Source organism: Coregonus lavaretus (genome assembly GCF_964263955.1).
Source record: "Coregonus lavaretus genome assembly, chromosome: 29".
Taxonomy (NCBI): domain Eukaryota; kingdom Metazoa; phylum Chordata; class Actinopteri; order Salmoniformes; family Salmonidae; genus Coregonus; species Coregonus lavaretus.
This window is the reverse complement of record NC_140016.1, coordinates 4829677-4843201: the sequence shown is the minus strand read 5'-3', so window position 1 is coordinate 4843201 and position 13525 is coordinate 4829677. Positions and strand designations below refer to the sequence as shown.

Here is a 13525-nt window from a genome sequence, read left to right as displayed (position 1 = left end):
ACAGTGCTGCATTAAGTCTCTCACACAGACCAGACACACAGACCTGAGACCACCTCACAATGCTGCATTAAGTCTCTCACACAGGCCAGACACACAGACCTGGGACCAATTGCATGCTTGTATGCACAGACACACTCATATGCGTTTGACCGAGCCAGACTCCATGCTAATTCTCTCGTTGCTCATGTAGGTTAACTGTAAACACATGACAATCCACTGTCTGGTTTGTCAGATAATAACAAATGTCTTGTTCCACCCCCCTCACACTCTCTCTTTCTCTCGCTCTCTCTTTCTCTCTCTCGCTCTCTCTTTCTCTCTCGCTCTTTCTCTCTCTCGCTCTCTCTCTCTTTGTTCTCCACAGTGCCCATGACAACGATGTGAAGGAGGCCAACAAACCCAAATCCCCCCCTCCGCTGTCTTGTACCTCCTCCCTCCAGTCCCACCTCTCCCTGGTCCCAGCCATCCAGAGACCAGCTACTTCCACCGCCCAGCAGCTCCTCTTCCAGCCCGGCCCAGTGGGCTTCCCACATCTCTCCCAGCACTCCCCCTCCCTGTCCCAGCTCCACGCGCTAGCCGACTCCCAGGCTTTGGGGCCTGCTGTGGTCAACATGTCTCAGAACTTCCTCCAGAGCCACAGGATGGGGCTGCTCACTGGGGCCACCACCATGACCTCCACAGCAGGGGCCTTCCCCTCCTATCCTAGCCTGACTTCGGGGCTCCAGCCTGGGGCTCGGGTGGCACCGCTGGCCTTGCAGGGCCCCATCTCCATGCAGGTAGCCTTGGCAGCGGAGCCGCGACACTGCCTCAGCATGGCCTACAGTGGGGGGTACTTGGGGGGCGTGGGCTTCACGGCAGCGGGCTGCTTCGACAGGTGACGCCAGGAGACAGAGGAGAGGATGAACAGCAAACCACCCCGAGCCAGGGACGGGGAGCGCTGCACTCCTCTTCCATCACTTCTTCCTCCTCCTCTCCGCTCCCTGGCGGACCTCCTCTCTCTCTCCGTCAGCACCCCGTCCCCCTCCTCGGCCGCCCCGCGCCCTGCGCCCCCCGCCCTCAGACAGAGACAGAGAGAAAGACGGCTCAAACGCAAGCAAAGGTCAAAGGGCACCGATGATCCCGTGGAGGTCATCACACTGACATGACACCTGATGTCACTGACCTGATGTTGAACACTGTGTTCCGATCACGTCACAGGAACATGATGCCAAGGCAGTAGCATTAACACTGTGGAATGGTCACAGTATGTCCCTGGTTATGATACTGTTGTTATCACTGTGAACCAGAGGCTATGCAGCATGATTCCTCCTCAGTGCCTCCTGTGTTTTGACTTGAGTGATGGCTGTCTGTGAATTCAGCTGGTTGAAGATGAAGTGCTGCTGGATCTCTCTCACTGTAATCCAAAAATATGAACTCAACTGAAGAGGAGAAATAGGTCCGTAAAGTGACATCTTGAGCTGCTGACTTGGGAACAGTGGTATGAAGTGTTATAAGCAGACATACCAGTGAGTTGAAGAGGCTATGTCACTTGCTGTGTCAATATATAAAGGCCTTATATCACTGTTATGCCAGTGAATAAAGGGATTATGTCACTAAGTGCTACAGGGGCCATCTGAGAATTCCTACCCATAATCCTCTCTGGCTGGGGAGGGGAGGCCACAGAGTTCATTGTTCTGTCACAGCAGGGGAAATCCACAGTTTTAACATAGCTGTCATGTTTGGGCTGTTCCTCCCTCCATCCTTTCTTCTCCGTTCCTCCTTCCTTTTCACTTCTTCTTTTTTACAAAGTCTGCTCTTGTGGTGGAGCTCGCCTCATACCTGGGTCTTTGTTTCCGGGGGGTTCCAACCACCAAGTCTCATAGTGAGGGTTAAAAAGTAAAGCTTTGTTTTCCATGTCCCTCAACTCAAAGACTTCAAATGGAACTGAACTGACATGGAATGCTCATGGTAAAGGAGACTTGGAAACATAGAAATATAATTATTTGAATTCTAATTCTATGCATGGAACTTTGTTGAAGTGTACATAATAAAATGCTGCTGCCTTCTGTATGAACTGATGGTTCTGTGTGAGCTGAAGACCAGACTTGTTTCCATGAACCACAGTGTATATCAGGGACTTGATGTAACAGATTACTTGAATACGATGCCATTGAAACGGGCCGTAGCTTTTTATTTAAATTGATACATTTGTTGTTGCTTTATTTAGTATTGTTGGTTAAGTTAGTTTAGTTTTCTTTGTTATACCAGCGCGTAAACACTCTATAAACATTGTTTATTTTTTAAAGTGCCCTTGTATAGCAACTGTATATTCAGGCTCAGGTTGTTAGGCTGAGAATATCCAATCAGCCGTCTCCTATTGCTGAGGTGACCCAATCAGCTGTCGTCTTACTCTGTGCTGTTGAGTGTGCTTTAAGTAGGTTCTAGCATGGCACCCAGGAGGGTTTCTCACGTCTCTACGTCTCTCAGAGGAAGAGGACCTGCCTTTTTAAATAATATACTAAGATATATAAACGCAGTACGTTTGCATCCTGGTGTAATCCGTGACCTTGCGGACGATGAAACACACAGCCCATCTGCAGCTTGTCATCACTAATTGCTTCCCACATTTCCAGCGCTGCATTTCCCAAAACTTCCACTTCCTGTTGGAACGTAAACACATCCAGATTCCCCTTCTGGGTCACAGGGGTTCTCGCTGGTTACCGTGGCGATGGCCAAAATATCTAAATCAGTCACACTCAGAAGGAGAGTTAGTTGGAACGTTACAGAATGTTCAGATATAATGTGCTGTTTAAAGATCAGCTATGGGTATCTGTAGAGCAGGGAATAATGGAAGCTCTTATAAATCACATTTCTATCTGCAACGGTGTTAACTTCTGGTCCTTTTCTCTGTCGGTATCCTTTTGAATGTGTATATTTTACTATGGTTGTACCTTGTCCACAGCAGTTTTCAGACTTGAACTATGCCGATACTACTAAGGCAGTGTTCTGGTTCTCAGAACATGTTCTGATTCTCAATGTTCTAGGCTTAGATATCAGAGATTATTTAATTGAACGCTGTATGAAGCCTGCTTAAGCAAGTTCTGTCAAGCATCTGAAATGTGTCTAAACCTTTTATAGTGTAAACATACCTTACTGTAGTAAACATACCTTTGTAGACTACTGTATGTTGTTACTAGCAACCAAATGCATCTGACTGATCTCTTCTGAACTGTCAATCTACCCAGACCCACTCACTGTACGGTCATCACTACTTTTTATAGACAAAACGATTCTGTCTTTTTGTTAACTACAGTTAGTTATTTTATATTAATATTATTTTAGGTGGATTTTATTTACTCCTGTTCTTCCTGTGTTCATAAAGATGGATGCAGTCGGTGTGGAGTACAGGGTCATATTCATTAGGCACCAAACGAACAAACAGAGAGGGACTATATGAACTTAAGAATAAGAAAGCTTGTTTTCTGTTGCAAAACGTTTTGCTACGGTGTGACCTAATGAATACGACCCTGTTTTAGATAAAGAACTTGCTCTTCCCTCACTATAAAGCTACTTCTCCCTGAGGTCTCAATGTGCAATATGTTTTTGTTGGTAGAACCATAGCATTAGAATGATTCCTTCTATTTCTATGGCTAGAACTCTTCTCTCACAGCCATCACTGTCTTGTGTATAGCCCTCACCACTGCTTCATCTTTTATAACTTATTCTTTGACATTATTGTGTGATTTGACTCAACCTTGATCTTTGCTTCCAGAAAGCAGAGAGCTCTGAACACTGTGACCATGTTGCATATTGCAGCCTTGACTGGCGTACGTGTTGCTATAGCGATACTGTGCATTTTTCTATATCCACAGAACTGTGCTGAGAACAACACATACCAGACAACCACACTACTTGTCCAATGAAATGACACCAGAAATGTCCCACCTCTATTTTTGTAAAGATCTTTTTGTAGTCTTTGTTGATGTGACGCGGAAAGATAAAGGGGGTTTCTTTTATCAGATGAGCCATTTAAATAAAAAAAATAAAAAATCAACTGAATATCTTCACTGAGTCGGTGTGTTCTTTTGTTTGATGATATTTAGGCTATTGATTTATCGTTTACAAGTAGCATACAAGTTATTGTACGGTATTATTGAGATATAGGCATGGCCTTACTGAAACAATGCTGCTTCACAAATGGTACCCTATTTCCTATATGGCTCTGGTCAAAAGGAGTGCACTATATATTTGGGATGCACTCTCTCTCTATATATATATATATACAGTGGGGAAAAAAAGTATTTAGTCAGCCACCAATTGTGCAAGTTCTCCCACTTAAAAAGATGAGAGAGGCCTGTAATTTTCATCATAGGTACACGTCAACTATGACAGAAAAAATGAGAAAACAAATCCAGAAAATCACATTGTAGGATTTTTTATGAATTTATTTGCAAATTATGGTGGAAAATAAGTATTTGGTCAATAACAAAAGTTTCTCAATACTTTGTTATATACCCTTTGTTGGCAATGACACAGGTCAAACGTTTTCTGTAAGTCTTCACAAGGTTTTCACACACTGTTGCTGGTATTTTGGCCCATTCCTCCATGCAGATCTCCTCTAGAGCAGTGATGTTTTGGGGCTGTCGCTGGGCAACACGGACTTTCAACTCCCTCCAAAGATTTTCTATGGGGTTGAGATCTGGAGACTGGCTAGGCCACTCCAGGACCTTGAAATGCTTCTTACGAAGCCACTCCTTCGTTGCCCGGGCGGTGTGTTTGGGATCATTGTCATGCTGAAAGACCCAGCCACATTTCATCTTCAATGCCCTTGCTGATGGAAAGAGGTTTTCACTCAAAATCTCACGATACATGGCCCCATTCATTCTTTCCTTTACACGGATCAGTCGTCCTGGTCCCTTTGCAGAAAAACAGCCCCAAAGCATGATGTTTCCACCCCCATGCTTCACAGTAGGTATGGTGTTCTTTGGATGCAACTCAGCATTCTTTGTCCTCCAAACACGACGAGTTGAGTTTTTACCAAAAAGTTATATTTTGGTTTCATCTGACCATATGACATTCTCCCAATCCTCTTCTGGATCATCCAAATGCACTCTAGCAAACTTCAGACGGGCCTGGACATGTACTGGCTTAAGCAGGGGGACACGTCTGGCACTGCAGGATTTGAGTCCCTGGCGGCGTAGTGTGTTACTGATGGTAGGCTTTGTTACTTTGGTCCCAGCTCTCTGCAGGTCATTCACTAGATCCCCCCGTGTGGTTCTGGGATTTTTGCTCACCGTTCTTGTGATCATTTTGACCCCACGGGGTGAGATCTTGCGTGGAGCCCCAGATCGAGGGAGATTATCAGTGGTCTTGTATGTCTTCCATTTCCTAATAATTGCTCCCACAGTTGATTTCTTCAAACCAAGCTGCTTACCTATTGCAGATTCAGTCTTCCCATCCTGGTGCAGGTCTACAATTTTGTTTCTGGTGTCCTTTGACAGCTCTTTGGTCTTGGCCATAGTGGAGTTTGGAGTGTGACTGTTTGAGGTTGTGGACAGGTGTCTTTTATACTGATAACAAGTTCAAACAGGTGCCATTAATACAGGTAATGAGTGGAGGACAGAGGAGCCTCTGAAAGAAGAAGTTACAGGTCTGTGAGAGCCAGAAATCTTGCTTGTTTGTAGGTGACCAAATACTTATTTTCCACCATAATCTGCAAATAAATTCATTAAAAATCCTACAATGTGATTTTCTGGATTTTTTTTCTCTCAATTTGTCTGTCATAGTTGATGTGTACCTATTATGAAAATTACAGGCCTCTCTCATCTTTTTAAGTGGGAGAACTTGCACAATTGGTGGCTGACTAAATACTTTTTTCCCCCACTGTACTTTTTTTAGGGGGTAGATCAGCTTTAATATTGCAGATGGATTGTAACTTCCATGAATGTAATTGTCTGCATCACTTCCAATCACCCATGTTTTTTTTTTTCTTGCAAATATATATATATATATATATATATATATATATATATATATACAGTTAAAGTCAGAAGTTTACATACACTTAGGTTGGAGTAATTAAAACTTGTTTTCAACCACTCCACACATTTTTTGTTAACAAACTATAGTTTTGGCAGGTGTACTTTGTGCATGACACAAGTAATTTTTCCAACAATTGTTTACAGACAGATTATTTCACTTATAATTCACTGTATCACAATTCCAGTGGGTCAGAAGTTTACATACACTAAGTTGACTGTGCCTTTAAACAGCTTGGAAAATTCCATAAAATGATGTCATGGCTTTAGAAGCTTCTGATAGGCTAATTGACATCATTTGAGTCAATTGGAGGTGTACCTGTGGATGTATTTCAAGGCCTACCTCCAAACTCAGTGCCTCTTTGCTCTTTGTCATGGGAAAATCAAAAGAAATCAGCCAAGACCTCAGAAAAAGAATTGTAGACCTCCACAAGTCTGGTTCATACTTGGGAGCAATTTCCAAACGCCTGAAGGTACCACGTTCATCTGTACAAACAATAGTATGCAAGTATAAACACCATGGGATCACGCAGCTGTCATACCGCTCAGGAAGGAGATGCGTTCTGTCTCCTAGAGATGAACGTACTTTGGTGCGAAAAGTGCAAATATATCCCAGAACAACAGCAAAGGAACTTCTGAAGATGCTGGAGGAAACAGGTACAAAGGTATCTATATCGACATAACCTGAAAGGCCGCTCAGCAAGGAAGAAGCCACTGCTCCAAAACCGCCATAAAAAAGCCAGACTACGGTTTGCAACTGCACATGGGGACAAAGATCGTACTTTTTGTAGAAATGTCCTCTGGTCTGATTAAACAAAAATAGAACTGTTTGGCCATAATGACCATCGTTATGTTTGGAGGCAAAAGGGAAACGCTTGCAAGCCGAAGAACACCATCCCAACTGTGAAGAACAGGGGTGGCAGCATCATGCTGTGGGGGTGCTTTGCTGCAGGAGGGACTGGTGCACTTCACAAAATAGATGGCATCATGAGGAAAGAAAATTATGTGGATATATTGAAGCAACATCTCAAGACATCAGTCAGGAAGTTAAAGCTTGGTTGCAAATTGGTCTTCCAAATGGACAATGACCCCAAGCATACTTCCAAAGTTGTGGCAAAATGGCTTAAGGACAACAAAGTCAAGGTATTGGAGTGGCCATCACAAAGACCTGACCTCAATCCTATAGAAAATGTGTGGGCAGAACTGAAAAAGCGTGTGCGAGCAAGGAGGCCTACAAACCTGACTCAGTTACACCAGCTTTGTCAGGAGGAATGGGCCAAAATTCACCCAATTTATTGTGGGAAGCTTGTGGAAGGCTACCCGAAACGTTTGAACCAAGTTAAACAATTTAAAGGCAATGCTACCAAATACTAATTGAGTGTATGTAAACTTCTGACCCACTGGGAATGTGATGAAAGAAATAAAAGCTGAAATAAATCATTTTCTCTACTATTATTCTGACATTTCACATTCTTAAAATAAAGTGGTGATCCTAACTGACCTAAAACAGGGAATTTGTACTAGGATTAAATGTCAGGAATTGTGAAAAACTGAGTTTAAATGTATTTGGCTAAGGTGTATGTAAACTTCAGACTTCAACTGTATATATACATACATATATATACAAATACATATACATTTCCTTTTCTAAAATATATTTCCCTTTATTACTTTCCAACCCCACCACCCCTTCCCTAATTGGAGTAAACTAGTGAACAACAATGCTTAGGCCTCTACTTCCAGCTTATACATACTATATACATTTTATGGACACAGTCAATTTTACAATAATTATATTTTGTTTGTTTTTATTCCTGAACTTCCTCTACCCTCAACCTCTCCGATCATTCCCATGATGTCCATCCGGTTTGCTTCTATATGCCATATCTTTCTAACTGTGCTCTTTCACAAAAGCTCTCAACCTATAACCTATATACTTCTTATGGACACAGTATGCTTACATTATTAGTTATCTTGTTGTTATTAGTTGTTGTTAGTTGTTATTAGTCCCATCCTTCAACTCCATTCAACACCACCCATCTACAGTATCTCTTAACACCATCCGTATTGGATTTCTATTTGCCATATATTTTTCAACTGTACTGTGATGTTTTACAAAAGTTCTGAAACCTTTCAATTCTCATTGTTTCTACAGATTGTAAATTGAAGATAAATGTTTTTGCTAAAAGTATTATTATATTATTGATCGATTGACTATGACTTTTCAGATCACCCAGTAATGCTATCTGCAGGGTTAGCTCCAGGTAAATATTGCAAACCTTTAGCCATTCCTGGACCTGTGTCCAAAAACAAGCTACAAATGGACAGTACCAAAACAAATGATCTAATGATTCTGTCTCTTCGCAGCAAAATCTGCAGAGTTGGGAAGATTGTATCCCCCATATAAATAACATTCTATTGGTAGCAAGAATTTTATACAATAATTTTAATTGAAATATTATTTGAATCCGGCGCGGATTTGCGTATCAGTTCATAAACACTATGCCATGGGATCGGTACGTAAAAAATCTCTTCCCAACTATTTTGCAATCTATATGGGACTGCTGTCAATCCTTTGGTCCTTAAATGAAACTGGTGTACTTTGTTATTTATCACAGTTTTCTTTAACCAATTATGTTCTTTAATGCAAGGCCGACAGACAAGTTCCTTAAATTTTTCCCCTTCCACTTTCCTCTTCCATTTTTGCGGTAATGCTGCAATTATTTGGTTGTAATTTTGAGTAGAGCAGACATTTCCATATGTTTTTGTTAGCTGCATGTGCGACATAACTCCACCAGTCCTACCGATGATATCATTTACAAAGGTTATACCTTTTTTTTAAATTTTGTAAAAAAAAAAAAGTTTTTTTTATCAATTAGTATATTTGAGTTTAACCACAAAATGTGTTGCATTATTTGTTCTGTCGTTTCTGGAGGATTAAATTGAAATTGCAACCAACTTTCTATGGCTTGTTTTAGAAATAGTGATATTTGGGAGATTATTTCCTTTTCAAATAACTGAAAGTGTGAGGTTGTAATCTGAATAAAGGGAAAAAGGCCATTCTTGAACATTGGTTGAGACAATCTTACTAATTTGCTAGAGAACCAGTTCGGATTTAAGTATAACTTTTGTATGACTGAAGCTTTTAGTGATAAGTCTAATGCTTTAATATTTAATAATTTCTGTCCTCTGAATTCATATTCATTATGTAAATAGGCCCGTTTAATTTTGTCTGGCTTGCCATTCCAAATAAAATGGAATCTTTTTTTCTCATATAATTTTAAAAACTGTTCACTAGGCGTAGGCATGACCATAAGCAAATAGGTAAACTGGGATAATACTAAAGAGTTAATCAAGGTGATTTTTCCACAAATTGACAGGTATTTACCTTTCCATGGTAGCAAGATCTTATCTATTTTTGCTAACTTTCTATTAAAATTCATTGGAGTGAGATAATTTATTTCATTTGGGATATGTATTCCGAGTATATCCACATCACCATCAGACCATTTTATTGGTAAACTACATGGTAATGTAACATTTCTATTTTTTAGTGATCCGATACGTAATATAGCACATTTGTCATAATTTGGTTGTAAACCAGAGAGGTTAGAAAATGTATCTAGATCCTCTATGAGGCTGTGGAGGGATTCAAGTTGTGGATTTAAAAGAAAACATGAATCATCAGCGTACAATGACACTTTTGTTTTTAAGCCCTGTATTTCTAATCCTTTGATATTATTGTTGGATCTGATTTCAATAGCTAACATCTCGATGGCCATAATAAATAGATATGCCGATAGTGGACAACCTTGTTTCACTCCTCTTGACATTTTATAAGAGATTCTCCAATATTGAAATGCTCCAGGCATTTATATATAAACCCCGGTCGTACTTTGTCAAATGCCTTTTCGAAGTCTGCTATGAATAGCAGGCCTGGTTTCCCAGATTTTTCATAGTGTTCTATTGTTTCCAGTACTTGCCTTATAGTATCTCCAATGTATCGCCCATGTAAAAAACCTGTCTGATTAGAATGAATAATGTCCGACAATACCTTTTTAATTCTATGCGCTATACATTTTGCTAGAATTTTTGCATCACAACACTGAAGTGTAAGGGGCCTCCAATTTTTTTTAAATCTTACACTAAATATCTTACACCAATCCAGTCATGTCAGGTCATTGATCTGTTTCATGGAAGAGGGTAAACATTCAACAACAATACATTTTCACATTATTCAAACAGGACCTTGGCCTAGCTGACTGAAAACGAGGGGGAGGAATATGAAAACTGTCCCACAGACAATTCTCTACTAAGTCGCTCTGGATAAGAGCGTCTGCTAAATGACTAAAATGTAATGTAAATGTAAATCAAGTCCTCACTATCAATGACAAGAGTGTGTTATGAATATGAACACACATTTAGCACACACTCTTGTCACACAGTGAAACACATTACCGTCCGTTACCATCCAATTCATTCCTTCCAAAATAATTGTGCAATGTAAAAATGCACATGTACTTCAGCTTCCCATGGGATCACTGGAGGATGATGTAGTGAGGTCAAGTAGCAGGAGACACCAGCCACACAGACCATCTGTAGAGACTAGTGAAGACACCAGTCACACAGACCATCTGTAGAGACTAGTGAAGACACCAGCCACACAGACCATCTGTAGAGACTAGTGAAGACACCAGTCACACAGACCATCTGTAGAGACTAGTGAAGACACCAGCCACACAGACCATCTGTAGAGACTAGTGAAGACACCAGCCACACAGACCATCTGTAGAGACTAGTGAAGACACCGGCCACACAGACCATCTGTAGAGACTAGTGAAGACACCAGCCACACAGACCATCTGTAGAGACTAGTGAAGACACCAGCCACACTGCCCTGCTGTAGAGACTAGTGAAGACACCAGCCGCACAGACCATCTGTAGAGACTAGTGAAGACACCAGCCACACAGACCATCTGTAGAGACTAGTGAAGACACCAGCCACACAGACCATCTGTAGAGACTAGTGAAGACACCAGCCACACAGACCATCTGTAGAGACTAGTGAAGACACCAGCCACACAGACCATCTGTAGAGACTAGTGAAGACACCAGTCACACAGACCATCTGTAGAGACTAGTGAAGACACCAGCCACACAGACCATCTGTAGAGACTAGTGAAGACACCAGCCACACAGACCATCTGTAGAGACTAGTGAAGACACCGGCCACACAGACCATCTGTAGAGACTAGTGAAGACACCAGCCACACAGACCATCTGTAGAGACTAGTGAAGACACCAGCCACACAGACCATCTGTAGAGACTAGTGAAGACACCAGCCACACAGACCATCTGTAGAGACTAGTGAAGACACCAGCCACACAGACCATCTGTAGAGACTAGTGAAGACACCAGCCACACTGCCCTGCTGTAGAGACTAGTGAAGACACCAGCCGCACAGACCATCTGTAGAGACTAGTGAAGACACCAGCCACACAGACCATCTGTAGAGACTAGTGAAGACACCAGCCGCACAGACCATCTGTAGAGACTAGTGAAGACACCAGCCACACAGACCATCTGTAGAGACTAGTGAAGACACCAGCCACACAGACCATCTGTAGAGACTAGTGAAGACACCAGCCACACAGACCATCTGTAGAGACTAGTGAAGACACCAGCCACACAGACCATCTGTAGAGACTAGTGAAGACACCAGCCGCACAGACCATCTGTAGAGACTAGTGAAGACACCAGCCGCACAGACCATCTGTAGAGACTAGTGAAGACACCAGCCGCACAGACCATCTGTAGAGACTAGTGAAGACACCAGTCACACAGACCATCTGTAGAGACTAGTGAAGACACCAGCCACACAGACCATCTGTAGAGACTAGTGAAGACACCAGCCACACAGACCATCTGTAGAGACTAGTGAAGACACCAGCCACACAGACCATCTGTAGAGACTAGTGAAGACACCAGCCGCACAGACCATCTGTAGAGACTAGTGAAGACACCAGCCGCACAGACCATCTGTAGAGACTAGTGAAGACACCAGCCACACAGACCATCTGTAGAGACTAGTGCAGTGGGGGTGGGAGAAGCGCTTTCAGTTATCCCAGCCTTCGATAGTGCTGTTGGAGGATAAGGTGGTCAGGCCAAATAGCCCATCTGTAGGGAGTGCAGTGGGGGTTATGGGGGGGGGGGGGGGTGAACTTAAATGGAGGGTGGCCCAGCTTCCTTTTAATTTGTCTGTTGAAGGAGATACAAGTGTTGATTAACTGTTTAAATCTGTGTTTTGTAAAGTTTATCCTAGAAATGAGTAAGTGATTGCCAAATGGCTACAAGACAAAGTAAGTAAATAACTGAACCATAGAAAGACTATTTATAGAGCCTTGAAACGTCTTATTATTTCTAAGATGTCTTAAGACGTCTTCTATATTCAAGACATCTTGAGACCATCTATAGATGCATCTTAAAGATGTCTTGACTTCTAAAGACATGTCTTAAGATGTCTTTACTGACATGCCTTAAAACTTCTCAAGACATGTCTTAAGACATCTCAAGACATGGTGATGGCTGGGTATGTTCAGTTACTTTTGGATTACTTTCCCCTGAAGAGGCATTAGAAGAAACCAAAAGGATCCATGAAACGGATTTGGTGTGTTATCATAGTGGTTTCTTTGACTTGTAATCAGATGTGTTCAGGTGGAACAAACAAACTTTCGTGTTTTTCAGTGTTGAATTCAATGTCATTGAAAAAACAGAAAGGTGTCATAATGTGTTTTTTCGCCATCTTCCTTTCTGTATTTAAAAGTAATTTAATACGGTTTTTTTTTTGTAACTGTAACTGATTACATGTACCTGTGGGCGGTCACAGTAGGAAGTTAGGAACACTTCAAAGAAACATAAACTGATGTAGTGGCACCATCCAGTGGAGAAAGAGAGAAACGTCAGTAGTGTCATTTGCAAAGTTGTTTATATTTGCATACTTCGAACGTTTCAAGTGTAGGCAAGCCCCTGATTGGTCGTTTTCGTTGCTTTTAACTATGTGCTCGTCTATGATTGGCTATAGTACGTTTGACCAACTATAATATATATATATTGCTTTTTATTTTATTACACAAAAAAATCAACAACTTACATCCCTACATCAAACATGTCTAACAAAACAACACACAGGTATAAACAAGAAAATATTAAATACATACAATACAATTGTATTCACTCAGAAAAAATCTCATTATAATGATATGGAATATGTTATTATTTTTGTTGTTCACTATGGATAATGTCTTAACAAGATGATTAAATTCAATCAAAAATATTTGTAATTTTGGTATAGAATACTGGAATTTTTGTTTGTGTATATAGTATTTGGCAGCAAGAATAAATAAAAAATCACAACAATTTAAATGGTCTTGTTATCATTGCAATAGTAACATATTATATCCTTCCTGTCAGAAACATGGGTAGTGTTCAAAAAGGTAAACACGTATTCTAT

General features: G+C 41.3%; 1 protein-coding gene across 1 annotated transcript in view; it reads left to right on the top strand.

The window, feature by feature from the left end:
- LOC311105195 (cyclin-J-like) overlaps nt 1-4039 on the top strand; it is a 35914-nt gene extending 31875 nt beyond the window's left edge. Inside the window, exon 6 of the mRNA XM_084147251.1 lies at nt 362-4039. Coding sequence (XP_084003377.1) covers nt 362-875 — 514 coding nt within the window. The 3' untranslated portion in view covers nt 876-4039. The remainder of the gene's footprint in view (nt 1-361) is intronic.
- Nucleotides 4040-13525: the final 9486 nt, after the last annotated feature.